This window comes from Micromesistius poutassou, assembly GCF_964030765.1.
Source record: "Micromesistius poutassou genome assembly, chromosome: 9".
NCBI lineage: Eukaryota > Metazoa > Chordata > Actinopteri > Gadiformes > Gadidae > Micromesistius > Micromesistius poutassou.
Genome location: NC_140279.1, coordinates 14,394,875 through 14,411,186, shown reverse-complemented (window position 1 = coordinate 14,411,186; position 16,312 = coordinate 14,394,875). Strand labels below are relative to the sequence as shown.

Below are 16,312 nucleotides of genomic sequence, written 5' to 3'. Positions count from 1 at the left end.
CGTAGTAACCGGTAAAGCCCACAATTCGCGCAAAGCATCACGAGGCGGTGGAAACTTGTGATCGTGTGACATTATTTAACCATCCATCTACATATACGATCAGACAGATACATCATTGACACACAAAGCACATTCGTCCAACCCGGCGGATGCTGACAGCCCACAACGAGCCAAACATCACCACGGCGGGTGTGCTCTCTCTCTCTCTCTCTCTCTCTCTCTCTCTCTCTCTCTCTCTCTCTCTCTCTCTCTCTCTCTCTCTCTCTCTCTCTCTCTCTCTCTCTCTCTCTCTCTCTCTCTCTCTCTCTCTCTCTCTCTCTCTCTCTCTCTCTCTCTCTCTCTCGCATGCACGTACACAAAAAATCACTCCAACTACTCCAAGGCTAGGCTGCTTCACTAAGACCACAACTAACCATGCAGTAGTGCGAAGCCGGGAAGGACACAACGCACATGCGCATGTATAATCTGCTGAACACTGAACACTGGTCTCTACTCTCAAGGGTCTCAATGGGGCTTCAGTCTGTCGTCTCCCCAACGTGACGTCATGCATTGTGGGGGAAATGAGAATCAATTGCAAACCGCTAAAATCGTACCTTCTTTTTCGCATTAAATTCTGTTTTGTGATACCCAACAACATTAAATACAATGGATAACCGTTTAAATGTTTATTACCAACAAGCAGAGGCGTCACTAGGTTTTAAGGACAGGGGGGGCTTAGCCCCAAGGAGATGCACAGGATGTTTCACAAACAGCTAGCAAAGACTGAGAAATGATTTATTAGTTACTAGTAGTTATTTATTAGTATTTATTAACAGTCTTTTTTTAATACAGTAGAACAATAAACAAAGGTTTGCAAAGTAGCAGTATGTTTAGAGCATTAACAAGAAAAAAAATTGCTACAATTACAAGTTACTTGGTGGAAGCATCAAAGAATGCCGTCTGTTTTTAAGGGTGGCAAATCGGTCTATCACTCTGTTGTGACTCAGATGCTGAAGCTCTGCTTTTTCAATTGACATGACTGCAAGACTGTGAAGTCTTTTCTGACCCATTGTTTGACGCAGCCAGGAGTGCAGCCGACGCAGTGCACTAAAGGACCTTTCACATGAGCAGCTGCTTACAGGCACTGTTAGGGCAACTTGGATGGTTGCCTTCAGAGAGGGAAACACGTCTGAGTCAAGAAGGTTGTGCACAGACAAGATATCTTCAGGTGAACATCCAGCCTCTGTTTTCCGGGCAAGAAAGTTTCTGGCCACCAGAACCTCCTCTGTTTTCAGGTCAATGCTGTAGTGTTTTGCAAGTTCATTCAAGTGTGATTCACACAAGAAGGTCTCACATTTAGGACTGCATGCCTGGATGCCTTTTAGTAGCCCTGCATCTACACTGCAAAATCTTTGCTCAAGCTCGCCAACCATCCTATCCATACAAGGGAAGAATAACTCTCTTTTCAATGTGTCTGAGTTGTTCAGTTCAGTGCGTGAACCTGCAGTTGCCTCCAGCACAAAATCCTCCATTCTCCTCTGTTTATGCCTTGTCTTGGCACCTGGTTCTGGGATACTGTGGGTGTGGCACAGGGCTTTGGTTCTCTCATATAGCTCCGTGGCAAATGCATCTGTGCGTTTGCCCTTAAGTGTGTCACACACTGCTTGTTTGCAGATCAAAGCTTCTGCCAGGTCTAAAGTCTTTTTCTGAAGGAGCTTGTGGAGTCCTTCGGTTACAGACAGAAGTGACTGAAACATCAGTAGTGTGTAGACTGCTGAGAACTTATAGAGCTTTGCTCTGAGACCAACAGCTATGGGGGAGCGAATGGCAGAAAGGCACTCCAAAATGGCAGGCAATGTCTCTAGAGTGTTTGAAAGTTGCACAAGCTCAGTTGTTGTCAACCCAAGCCTTGTCTGAGCCTCCATGAACTTATGATGATTCACTAGGGAGGTGCTGAAGAAAGAGTACACACACTCCAACAAGCTGAAAAGCTCCACAGCCTCTGGGATGGCCTTGCAAGTATGGCACAACACCAGGTTAAGTTCATGAGCATAACAATGCACATAAATAGCTTCAGGATGGAACCTTCTAAAATGTGCTTGTACACCTCCAGTGGACCCACTCATGACGGCTGCACCATCATAGGTTTGTGCTACACACTTAAGCTCTGCAAGACCATTGTTTTGGATCTGCTGCTGCAGCTCATTTGCAATGGACTTGGCATCAAATGATTTTATCTCTGCAAGTGCTAGGAAACGTTCTTTCACTTCCCCCTCTGACACATACCTGACACAAACAGCTAACTGCTCAGATTTTTCATCCCTTGCCTCATCTGCCATGATGGCATAGATTTTGGACTTTGTCATTTCAGACACAATGACACTAGTAACTTCCTGGGCACAACAGTCAATCATCTCATTCTGGGATGTTGGTGAGCAATGTAATGCAATGCAATGTTGTTGAACAAGCAAATTGCACAAACAACAAAAAAAAAAACCTGCAACACGGACTTTAACTCCACTGTTTACAAGATGAGGCACAGCAGCTTATTGTGAAGTATCATTTATTTATTTATTTCATGTCCTGTGCGTATTTATAAATACGCACAGGAGATGTTCTATCTATTTATGAAAGTGTCCATTTAGAGCTTAAATATTTGCCCTTCGTCTTGGGTGGTTAAAGATATTGATATCTCTCAATAAATAAATAATAACTAAAATGGTGTTGTATTTGTATTCTATTAAAAACAGTGAACTTATTCTGATTTCCAACTGCCACCTCACGAATACAATGTTTCAAAAGTACAACACTAATGCCATATATGAAAGACACACAAACAGCACTAATGCATTTACCCCGACACCGGTCAGACGTTAATTTCATCATCACACTTTGTTTACCTCCAAGACATCTTTTAGGAAACTGTGAGTGCATTGCCTGTGTAGCATGCCTACATGTTCAGCATGCCTTCTGTCTTAACTCAAATATTAACCGTACCATACCACTATTCAATTGCATATCAAATGGTAAACATACAAAAAAACAATGTGTTCTCTGCTTGTACAGAACCTTGTTAAAAAGTAAGAAAAAAAACAAGTGAGTGAGTGAGTGAAAGAGAGAGAGCGAGTGACTAAGCATGTACATAAGTCATTTGTCATACCCAGTATCCACAGGTGGGTACATTCTTCACTTCATTGTTTAGTCAGCCTGGCCTAACCTGGCCTTACCTATCATAACAAATTTGTTTTGTATCTCCATCAATTGATGACTGTTATGTTTGTTGAGTGTACTGAGGTGAACGCATTAAATAGCCTAACAGTGCATATGATTATGCTGTACATGTGTACAGCAAGGCCAGTGTTCCCAATCTCGCGGTCAGGATGTTGATATTTGGTTGTGGGAGTAAAGGGAGTCACAGGATGTTGATACAATCAGACTAAAGTAACTAAGTAATAAAAGATGTTGAATATATGCCTCACGATGGGAACAGATGAGGCTTTTTGTTTTACCATATATTATATTCATACCATAATCATAAAACTGGCCCTCTTTTTGATTAAAAAATGATCTAGTAGGGACGTCAAACCAAATCGGTATAACAACAGGATTGATTTAAATATATTCAGTAAATGGGTTTAGAAATTTCCTAATCAGAGAAAACCTGTAGAGTGCTATTTTCAATCATGATTAATATTTGATATTGATATTTTTTTATTTGCCATGCATTTTCTTCCTCTGTAGGAGGGAGGAGTTAAAGTTCTGAATCTGTATCAAATGATCTTGTTAATGAGCTGCCTCTCTTGCTCTACCTGACATCAGATCCCATAACTGCTGAGTAAGAATACCAGGAGGGATGCCAGTGCAGCAAGGAAAAATAATCGTTTGCATTAACGGCCCCATTATTCATGACTTTTCCCGGTCGATACACTGACTCTGTATATTTTCGTAGGATGTAAAACATTTTTTTTATTCCTCATAACACACTGCGTAGTATTAACAAACATAAAGGCAATTTATGAACGATGCTCTGGCATAGAGGCAAGAGGAAAATGAGGATGCAGCAGACCACAAGTAGTCTTGTAGTTTACTGCACATAAAGAAGCCAATGTGGAGAACATTACAGTTAATGACTAGTGGATGGAGACACTCGCACATGTGGGCATGTATTACATGTATAAACTTGACATTGCGTGCTTCCATTGTGACCATCATGTGGGGAATACAAGCTGCAACTCCCAGCAGTGACGTATATTCCCATCATGAGGGCCATGCGTTGCTGCTGGGAGTTGTAATTCATCAAATTCATTTATATTCCTCATTCTGTATTCATGAACTCAATGAACCCAATGCCAGAGCCGGCTCAAGCTGTTTTGGTGCCCTAGGCGAGATTAGGATTTGCCCCCATTTGGAGGCAAATCAGCACCATCCACTCATTCTACAGCAAAAAGATCATTAAAAAAAACCATATAAATTAAAATAACTTCTCAAAATGTATATTCCCATAATGACTATAATTAACAAAATATGTAACCAAATCAAAATCAATATTAAAGCTGCACAAAAAACTTTTTGCGATTAATGATGAGAATAAGAGAAAACGGTAATCAAAGACAACTTTGTGCACTGTACTTATATTTCCTGTTTCAAATCAAATCCAATTTTTATAATTGATTAAATGTATAACTTTATCAAGTAAAAAAAACAACACTTTGTAGGCCTACTTAATGTTGCAGTTAAATTCAAATATTTCATTAATGGTTCACTATAAAAGGAATAGTTACTTTTTTGTTTTTTTTTGACAAATCAGTATATTTAAGACATCACTTTTGACTTGAGTAAGTTTTACCAGAAGAATTTTGAATGTATGACATTTTAGACTAAATGATTAATCAAATAAAGAATTGTTAGATTAATTGACCATTAAATGATCATTAGCTAAGCAATCATATTGTTACAGCAAGCGTCCGAAAATCATCATGAATGTAATACACTTGTAGGCTACTCACTACACTAAAGGACAACTTCCTCGAAAGACTCTGAACGCCTTGTTTCATTGTTCATTTACTCCTGATATATGGATGGTAGTAGCATGAGACAGGGTCTAAAGGGAGATTATTCTCAACTTCTTCCTGGAAGTCACCACAGTCCCCCGATACACCACCAAAATATCCAATCAACCCTTTGACCCATCTTACTGATTTTTACCGCTCAAATCCATATAAAACCATTATCCAACATCAATGGTCCCCTCATTCTAACAGTAGTTGGACAGTTAGCACCAAACCTAATTGGTTTTACAAGGACTTTTAATGAACCTCAATCCGTAGACCTTCATCGACCGCAACATGTGTCGAAAACAAGTATTTGGGAAAAAAAAGCCAAATGTTTAAAACATGCAACAACATCTGATCTCATCTCATCAATTGACTCGTGTACTTCGTTTTTCCAGCTAAATATCTGAAATTCAGAATGTCCCTTTTCAGTCTCTCTATCTATTGATATTTTTGCAGCACTTAAAATAGTTGTAGTGGTTCCAATATTGACTAAATGCCATGATTGTTCTCAGATTCACTTGTAAATCGTAAAGCGTCATTGTAAAAAGGCCAGAGAGAATCGTATTGCTCTGTTTGTCTTAAAGAATAGGAAGTGATGTACCGTGATGTACCATGCAGGAAATAACAGAGCCAGGAAATTGCTCAACATTACTGAACAGAAATGATTGATGGTCAGAGAAAAAAAATGGATTAACGTGAGTATAATGATTCTTTGCTTCTGCAATACTTAATAAAAAAAAAGAATAATAATGCCAGCAAACAGAATTTGGGAATTTACGGTATTTTCTATAGTCAATTCGCATCAACTATATTCAGTTCAGTCACTTCCATTTAAAAATCAATGGCCTGTTTGGACATGTAGAGCCCAACATTAAACCCCTAGGTTGAACCAGACAAAAGATAAAATTGCACAAATGAAATGTGAAAAGGTATCACAATATTTGCAGAATCCTAGTTTACAGAATGGCAATACATATCATATCAGCAATATCGGCAAATCTTTGTAATATTGTGTGGTGATTTCCCTGCCGATACCGGTACTCATATAAAACTAAAATAAGAATATTGAAATAAAACAAAAAATAAAAAAAAAGTCAGTGTGTTTGTCACAGTATGTATGTCGACGAACATACGTCGGATGTGTGTGACAACGTTTATTAGGCTAAATTGTGAACCTTTTGTACCTTTGTCCTTGAAGTAGGCCCATTCTGTTTCGATTCGTCAATTCAATCTTGTAATGGTGTCACTTGACTCTGTGATCGCAGGGAAGCCAAACAAATAGGGAATGATGGAACAAGGAGCGGATCATTTCATCTCCTGGCTGTCCTTCTAAGAGTGGCCACTAATGGGATTAGTCTACAGTACACATTCTGCATCCTGCTGTTACGGATGCAGAAACACAGCAGCAGAGGCACGGCCGGTCATGGCAGAGCACCTCCCCTGCCCTTCTCCAACCATTAACTTCCACAAGCCTGAAAGATCAAATAACCAAACAGCCAAACAACATTCAAAGGAACCAGAGCAATCATGGTCCAGCTGTGTGTGGGGGGAAACAGCCTCTGATCCTGTGTGGAGCATCTCATAGTTTGGCCACAGGGAAAATATGAAATATCTATGCGTCTGTCTATGTGTGTTTCTGTCCGTCGCATCTATTAATCAGGGTTTCTCTTTAAAAAACTTTTCTTATAGAGAAATGCTTGGGATGTTTCGGTGCAAGAACAGCCTAAAATAGGTACATTCACTGAATAATTAAGAACAAGCCCCATCGCCCGTAACATGAATGAATGATCATAAAGAACCCAGATAATCGATATGAAAAGGCAAAGAATTACAGTTCATTCCCTTCTTTGTAAGATTATTTCCCCGAGTAAAAATATCTAACTTTGTCATGTATAAAAACTGATGAAAACGCTTGGCATTCAAGCCCTGTCCGTGTGCTGTCGGTTCATATTCCCTTCATCTGGTATTCATGTGGTTCATCATTTTCTACTAGAAATCAAACATGAGGGCCCAACCCTCCAAGAAATTCAAAATCAAATCCGTTGATCGTTCGCTTTCTAGTTTCTGGTTGGAGTGATGGTGATAAACAATCTTAACAGGTCTAGACATCAACAACACAGACTTCAGCCCTGCAATATGCCATCTGTTTGGCCAACTGCTTCAAACCAGACTCCTTAATGTTTCTTAGAAACAACCCTCTTACCCACCCCCTCCTCTCTTAATGCTTTAACCTGCCCGTATGCTTAGCCTCCACACACACATGTGTCCTGTGCATGCAAACAAGTAATCTAATGAGTAAAGCTCTGTACATTTGCATATTGAACTGGTAACAGAGCTTCCTCATGCCCTTTTGTTTTCATCATGCATGCATTCAGGTCTGTAACTAATGAATTCAGCCTCATCTGTTGTCGAAAAACTCAATGACACCCAAGCAGGTTTGAAACATATTATTGAATATTATTGAATACATTGCTTAGTGAGGCTGGGTCATTTATATTAGTTCTCTTTGAAGCCTGGAGATTGGATTTAACGGTTGCATTGCATTCATAGCTGCAATATGCACCACACATGGTCTCCCATCGCACTCTTAGGTCATTCATGCCTTGTTAACACTTTTTAAAATGCACATGTATTCATGTTATCTAATGTTAATTCCTAAGGAGACAGAGGAGACAACAATGGCTAATGAGGCTAGCACAGGAGGCTTGAGAGTTATATGTGTTATAGCGTTATATAGTGTTATACATATATAAGACAAGAACTGCTTATTTCGCTCAACTTATCTCTATTAATAAGAGAAATCCCAAGTTTCTGTTTAAGACCATTAGCTCTATTACATCCCCTACTGTCCCCATTGCCCCTGTCTCCTCTATGACGGATTGTAATGTTTTTGCCAGTTTTATGGTAAACAAAATCAATGACATCAGGGCCAATTTTTCTTTTACTGTTCCAAATCCTTGCACTATTCAGCCTCCCCAGTGTAACTGGTCCCTGTTTTCTTTGGTCTCACTGCCAGACATCAGTGCGATCTTTGCCACCATGGCTCTGTCCTCTAGCCCTCTGGACATACTCCCGACATCACTGTTCCTTAAAACTTTTGGCTCCACTGGCTCCTGCATTGTAGAGATTATAAATCAATCTCTCCAAACTGGTGTTGTTCCAGATTCCTTTAAACAAGCAGCAGTGGAACCTAAATTAAAGAAACCAAACCTGGATCCTACTGATTTAAAAAATTATAGGCCCATTTCAAAGCTCCCTTTTCTGGCCAAAATTATGGAAAAGGTAGTAGCTAAACAATTAATTGCCTTCATTGATGCAAACTCTATCTTTGACACCTTCCAATCAGGTTTCAGGAAAAAACACTCCACCGAGACAGCCTTAATCAGAGTTTCAAGTGATGTCCTGATGGCAGCAGACTCTGGTCAATATACAGTCCTGGTATTGTTAGATCTTACCGCTGCATTTGACACGGTGGACCATAAAGTCTTATTAAACAGACTCAGAGACACTTTTGGGATCACAGGTACTGTTTTAAATTGGTTCAGGTCTTATCTGACCGACAGGAGTTTTTTGGTCCATGTCAACCAGTTATCATCTGACCTGACAGGGCTAGCCTGTGGGGTCCCACAGGGATCAGTACTTGGCCCTTTTCTTTTCTTGCTTTATATGACCCCTCTTGGACAGATTATCAGTGAGTTCAGTGATGTCTCTTATCATCTATATGCTGATGATGTGCAGCTCTACTGCTCTTTTAAGCAGAATGAGCTACACAAACTAGACGATTTAATTGCCTGTTTGACGGCCATCAAAAAATGGCTAAATGACAACCTTCTTCAACTTAATTCTGACAAAACTGAAACACTGATTATTGCCCCAGATAGTGCCATCCCCCCTATAAAGCAGCGCCTAGGTCAGTTAGGTCTTTCTGTCCAACCAAGTATACGCAACCTAGGCGTTGTTTTTGACAAGGACATGTCCCTGGACCACCACTGTAAACAGCTGATGAAAAATTGTTTTTATCACCTGCGTAATATAGCAAAACTGAGGTCCATGATTTCAAGACCTGAAATGGAGATGATAATTCATGCTTTTATTTCATCTCGCATTGACTATTGTAATGCTCTTTTTATGTGTTTTAACAAAAAGGCTGTAAATCGCCTTCAAACCGTACAGAACGCAGCTGCAAGGCTCATAACTGGATCTAAGAAAAGGGATCATATCACCCCAATTTTATATTCCTTACATTGGTTACCAGTAAATTTTAGGATTCATTTTAAGATTTTAGTACTTGTTTTTAGAGCCCTCCATGAACAAGCTCCCTCGTACATCACTGAGCTGCTGAGACCCTATTCCCCAATACGTTCTCTAAGGTCATCAGACCAGAAACTCTTGATGGTCCCTCGCACCCGTTTTAAAACACGAGGTGACTGCTCTTTCCAGGCCTGTGCCCCTCGCCTTTGGAATGCTCTACCATCGACCTTGCACAGTATAGAGTCCACTGAAGGTTTTAAGAAAGAACTTAAAACCTATCTTTTTACACAGGCTTTCAACTGATGTCGACGTTGTGGGGCCTCTGTAAAGTTTTTCCTGAATTTGCGCTGTTATGTATTTTTTCTGTATTTTCTGTATTATGTATTTCTTTTTCTTCTCTGTACTGTATTTTATTGCATTCTATCCTTGTTGTAAAGCACTTTGTGATTGTATCTATGAAAAGTGCTATATAAATTAAACTTACTTACTTACTTACTTATAAATGGGACGAATTTACCGGGCCACCATCATTTCCTTTCTTAGCTCTGTAGTTAGCCCTTTAATCTATTGTTTCATTAATACACAGCTAACCAAAAAAAAAAAAAAGAGTAACTATACATAAACTACACATAACATAAAAGTCATAAAACTTTAAAGTTCCATAAAAAACACCTTAACAGCTCAAATATTTTGTCTTAGATCCTGCCTGAATTTAATGATCTCTACATTGACACAGGATCTGGCCTGTGGTCTGTGTGCATGCGTGCGTGCATGTGTGTGTGTGTGTGTGTGTGTGTGTGTGTGTGTGTGTGTGTGTGTGTGTGTGTGTGTGTGTGTGTGTGTGTACAAGTGTGCCTGTGCATGTGTGTGTGTGTGCCTGCATGCATGCGTTTGTTGGCAGTTGGATTTATAGATGCGGGCCCTTGTATACTGTACACACATGTGAGCACATGCATCTCGACTGCGTTCGTACTTCCAGAACTGTGACTATAAACATCTATTCGCAGGACCCATAAACATACTCAACTTTAATTGAAAGCATGCTTTACGAGAGTCCTCCTTAAGGGCTTCAGGTGGACAACCTTATCTAACGAGAGCCCTTCTAATAAAAGCCTGAGTTAATGTCATCGGGAGCGAGAGAGTGAATGGAACGGTCAGTTTCGGATCTCCTAATGAATCGTGGGTAGCATAATGGAGTTTGAGACGTTGTAAATGAACATTAACAGGCCGTTCGTATAATGGGTATCTTTAATACTTGACACGTCGGGCTAGGGTAAGTAAGGCTGCCATGTCATGCTTAACATTTTAGCACCTCAAACTAAAAGCAAAGCAGTTAAGCCCAATAGGGCTATTTGGATGCTTGCTAAGGCAGTATTGACAGATCGTAGTGTGATAAGATGCACTTCTAACTGTTCTAACTGCTCTGGAATATTGCCTCTGACTAGCAAGTACTAAACTCTCTCGCAATTACATAAATTCTGTGCCCACCGAATAACAAACATAAAAGAGATAAGATAAGATAATCCTTTATTAGTCCCACAGTGGGGAAATGTGCAGTGTTACAGGAGCAAAGAGCAAAGAGAGTGCAAATAAAGAAATAAATAAATAAAGCTTACACAATCTACATAGTGGAAAAGGGAATATGATCCTCAACAGGATATTCACATATTTCCTTCCTTTCTCCTCTACAGCTTGACTACAGCTTGAGTGTCATCATAATTTGCACACTCTAAAATGTATAATTTGCATGCATTTTACATGAGAACATATGGATTCCCGCAACCACACAAGTGCACCGACACACACACTCACACACACACACACACCCTTTAATTTAGTCTGTTTCATAATCGGTTGCATGGACAGGACAACCACTGCTTATAACATCCTCTTCCAGGATTTCATTTGTTCACTAAGCAAGGAAAAATTAAATGTTAACACTTTTATCTTTTAATCATTTATGTTTAATACTCAGAATCCGTTTGTCTCCTCTTTTTCCTCCTGCGTGGACGATCCACACCCCCTCTGGTTATTCATTTCTAAAATCTATCCTCATTAGTGTGTTCAGCTCACTATAGAATCTGTGAAACGATGGCAACACCTGCATCCCACAATCAACACTCTCCAGCCACTGTGATGAAGACTGGGGTAGCTGTCAAAATGTAATGTTGTCATCTACATGTTTCGATGCGAAAGTCTCTAGTGTTTTTAATGCGAAAACCAACCGAACACACAAACGTGTTAGTGTTAAATGTGTATGTGTTAAAATGTACATGCATGTTCTCACACTGGTGTGTGTGTGTGTGTGTGTGTGTGTGTGTGTGTGTGTGTGTGTGTGTGTGTGTGTGTGTGTGTGTGTGTGTGTGTGTGTGTGTGTGTGTGTGTGTGTGTGTGTGTGTGTGCGTGCGTGCGTGCGTGCGTGCGTGCGTGCGTGTGGACAGGCCGATCTGGCTTGCTTGACTGTAAACGCTCGCCCCAGTATCTTTTGATTGTAGCATTAAGTGTGTGTGCTCAAACAACGTGCGGGGGGGTTGCTTACAATCCCGGACGCGGTGACCAGTCGACGGAACTGCATTTCACACGCAGGGTCACCATTCACCCAGTTTAAACCCACACTCACTCCTCTTCTAGCTTCATGTGAACGCCCAAGGTCCCTTGCTACGGTACTGCATAGCAAAGACATTTTGTTGTGTTTTAGGCCTATATCTTATTATATTACAACCTACTCTAACATAACAATTATGGTGCATGATATTGTATCGCTATGGTAAAAAAAAATAAAAAATAAAAAAAGTCTCACTTGAGACTCACCATTCATAATTCATTTTCAAGGTGAATTATTTTGTCCAAGCCTTGTTCATTTGTCTCCCAGCGAGATAACTAGGTACTTAATATTTCATGCTGTGACTGTTTGTTAGAAAAACAGCGGGTGGTGATAACATATTTCTAAGACTGTATTAAGGTCATCTGGGTTATGACAAACAACACAGCACAGCGTCTGTGCCCCTGAAGTCTTCAGACCGGCATAAGTAATGTCCCTTTTTGCAAAATCCAAGTGGAAGAAACAACAGGGCTGATTGAGGTTTGATAGGCGCTTATCACAACTGTTTGGATACTAGGCGTTAGCGAGCGTGTGAGTCGGCAGTCTCCTACCAGCAGTGTGATAATACTGAGGTTTGCTTAGTGATTTTGATATGCAGTTTTGCTAACAATTTATAATAGCGGATATATTCGTAATCTTTAACGATGGCCGTTTATGATTAGCAGTTGATTCATCTTGTTTACGTCATCATTTACTATCAATTTAACTAGACAATTTGTTCCAAATTCTAGATAAATGTCAACACTTTAATCATTAAGCCTTAATAACCAGAAAAAACGTTTGTCTCCTCATTTTCCTACTGAGAGTGAAAAGTGAAGGTCACACTTATCAAATCAATCCTTATTAGTGTGTTCAGTTTATAATAGCATCTGTGCAACTATAGCAACACCTGGATACCGCAAGTGTGAAGAAGACCGGGATAGCTGTCAAAATGTAATATGTTGTTATCTATGTTGTGTCTATGTCTTATATGTGTATGTGGTAAGGTGCACATCCATGTTCTTCAAGTGAGTGAGATTGAGTGTGTGTATAGAGGCAATCTGTCCTGCTTGCCTGTACACGCTTGCCCCAGTATCTTTTAAGTATTTTATTAAGTGTGGGTGTGCAAACAACGTGGGGGCGAGAGCGGCAGGCGAGGGCGGGGGCCGGTTTAGATACTGGCGATCCATTGATTTTTACATGCAGTTAATTAATTCTTCATAATAACGGTCATTTGCAAACATTAAATGACAGCCTTTAATTATAAGAAATAATTTTTTGTTGTTTATGTCATTCACTAACTTTGGCATTGGGCGTGGAGGATGGCTGGTTGAGGCAGCCTCACCTGGCCGAGTCTGATTGGGCTCTGGAGCTGGGCGGGGCTTGCACACCTGTTGGACAGCACATTGAGCAATCAGTATGCACAGGTTAAACCAGCCATCACCAAACATACTCAGGGATGGATCTGCCACATGGCAACATGGAGCACCAGGTCATGTATCATTATATGCAAAATCAACTCCACCACCCTGCATCCTTGTCTGTTGGAGCCCAATAAAAGTCACCTCGGCGAAGTGCAGCCCCCATATATGGTGTGTGTAGCAATGGACCTCGTTAAACTAACAATTCATTAACTTGAAGGTATCTATCCCACCTGTTTTTAATATCCTGATACCAGAAGCTACAAACCCCACCATTCAATAACAAATTATTAATCATAACCTAGAGCAAACATAGTCTCTGTCTCTCTGTGTCTCTTGAATGACAGATCAGGATATGCTGTCGTACAAAAAAATGTACTGCTAGCCAGGCCATATGGCTGACAAGAAATATGTTTGGGATAAGATATCATTAGGTGTTTCATGAGAGCAATTTTTTTTCATAGTCTCGGACTGGGCGCTACTACTAAGTTTTACTGCGCCGCACTCCATTTGTTCTGTGTGGTAAATTGCGTCTCGCAACATTATCTCAGCTCTGTTGTTATAGGAGGAGAACGCTCCCTGTGTTATGGATGGAGGAGTGTGTTCCTGATGAGAAACGCAACAGTTCAGAGATGGGGTTGAGGAGGTGGCTCTGCCGCTAAGGGGAGATGGGTGGGGGGGTGGCTGTTGCTTCCCCATGCTTCCCACTAGAACGTTTGTGCTGTTGTTGTCATCTTATATGTTAGATATGACAGCCAGTACTTTCTCACTGCACTGGTCCTGTTTGATTTAAAAGACAAAAGTCTTTAACAACACATGGGGGAGGTTGTAACGTTTTATTCACCTCTGATCCTAACACTGCAGGTAATTATATATATATATTAGCAGTGGTGGAATGAGATGGGGAGAGGGTCGATTATGTGGATGAAATGAATAAGTCAATGCTTGGCTTGATTTTGCAGGTCCAAACTCTTCCCCACTGGAAAAAATCCAATGTCATTTATTTTTTCAAAACCAATTCTGCAGAAGGGGCCACTTTCCAAATGTGCATCAAAAAACTCAGTTCAATTTTGGATGTCCTTCTGTCAAATAGGGACTTGAGTAGGGAGTACTCGATTCCCTGCCTTAATAAGAATTCTCTAGAGGTTTGGGTACACAACATGCAAGGTTAAACTATACAATGTAGAATAGCCAACAGTAAATTACTTTAATATGATTTGATATCCAATACTTTTTGGAGTGAGTCAAGTGACTATCTCATACCAGCTGGCTGTGTGCCGTCATACACAGTTAAATGTATTCTCCTTTTAGCAGTGTTATCATTGTGTATCAGTAGTATTTTTTTCATTGTGGGTAGTGCTTTTGTGGAAATTCCAATCAGGCAAACTGTATTACAGCAATTTATTCCATTATGGCTAATTATGGCTAAAAGTGTTTACAAAATAAGATTTGAGCTTTGTTACATTTTATGACGATTGAATAGTGCATGCTTTAGATATTGTGAAACTGTAAACAAATCCAATGGGAGTTATTTGACTTTGGATAAACTTCCTGACAACGACAATCAGTCTTGGTACAATTCCAGCCACCGCAGAACAGAGGACAGAGACCAAACCTAAATGTAACAACATTTAGGACACAAGGAGCCACAAACCGCTGCACAAGGACACCAGGCAGTGCAAGGCAAGACACACTCACAAAGAACTCCCCAGCAAGCCACGCACTTTATGCTCAACCAAAAACGAAATCCTGGTAACAAGCCAGACTGAGTTTCTATCCAACGACTCTGATTGTTCTGTTCTGTCTAACAGTGTCAATGGATACTGAACAGGGTGAGCCTCTCTCTCACGCACACACACACACACACACACACACACACACACACACACACACACACACACACACACACACACACACACACACACACAATGATAAACATAGCCACATGGCTGATAACTACATTACCCATGACAGTGTGCTCTGGCCTACGTTGTAGTCTGGGTCTGCTGTTGATGTCTGAAAGGACTGTGAGTTTATCACCCAGGCTTATCAGCAAGCCGAAAATATGATGAGATTAATATAATGAGCATGAGACGGCCCCACTAGTCGTGTCAGGATAATTTCTAAAACAGTTACCTTGACAACCATGTCAGTGTCAGTTTTGTTAGTTACTGAAGAATAGTAAAGAATGTAGGCCCTAATTGTCACCTCAAGACACATTTGAAATCTTCAACACCTAATAAAGTAAAAAGTACATTAAAAAAGGGCAAGCTTTTTGATTCCTTCTGGTATTCCTAAAATATTGAAGCCAACATAAGATGGCAATTTGCCTTTTTCTTCTTGCTTCATACCAGTACAGCCGACAACCATGTTGTGTTCTATACTAATTACCTTTTAACTTGGAAATACATCAAAATACAGAATTTAAATACGGTCTGGATATAATTTCACATTGCCCTTAGGTTTTCAAATGTTTGCTGCTAGGAAAGAGTTGCTACTGGGAAAAACAGAGACACAATTAGTGATATTTACCTAAATTGTTCAACTGTCAAGTTGCAGTATTTTTTAAGTGTGTTTACTTTCCCCCTTAAATTTTACACCAAATGCCCAGGGATATAAAGTAGCTTTTGTTAAAATGAGGAGCTGTAAAGCTCATGGAAAACTCCTTCTGGGGAACACTGCCACATTTCCAACACTCCTCAGAGCAAAAGGCTTCGGAAGTACGTAGTTTGGGCCCTTTTTCCTTTAACAGCCTTTCCAGGTTAAGGTCGATGAGGATTAACTTAACTATATTCTTAATAAAAAAACATATCGGTAGTTCAGCTGGCCAATGTATGGGTTGATGGTTCAGTTGTTGGCTTGCTGGAGTGTGAACATGACCGGCGGCTGGTATTGGAAGTTACCTTGCATGGTTAATTCAACCATCTGTGTGCATGAATGCGCTTGTGCTGGGTGCATGCGCTTGTGTGTGCATGTGCTGGGTAGCCTGGGTGCATGTGCTTGTCTGTGCTTGACTTTGACACAGA

General features: G+C 40.3%; 1 protein-coding gene across 1 annotated transcript; it reads right to left on the bottom strand.

Annotated features, from left to right (window-relative positions):
- Positions 1-902: 902 nt before the first annotated feature.
- LOC311353091 (zinc finger MYM-type protein 1-like) lies at positions 903-13,796 on the bottom strand (the record flags this gene model as incomplete). The annotated part of the gene is made up of 3 exons (XM_084472924.1): positions 903-2,476; positions 13,168-13,256; positions 13,792-13,796. The coding sequence occupies 3 exons, from the start codon at positions 13,794-13,796 to the stop codon at positions 903-905; spliced, it is 1,668 nt and encodes a 555-aa protein (XP_084329050.1).
- Between the last annotated feature and the right edge of the window lie 2,516 nt (positions 13,797-16,312).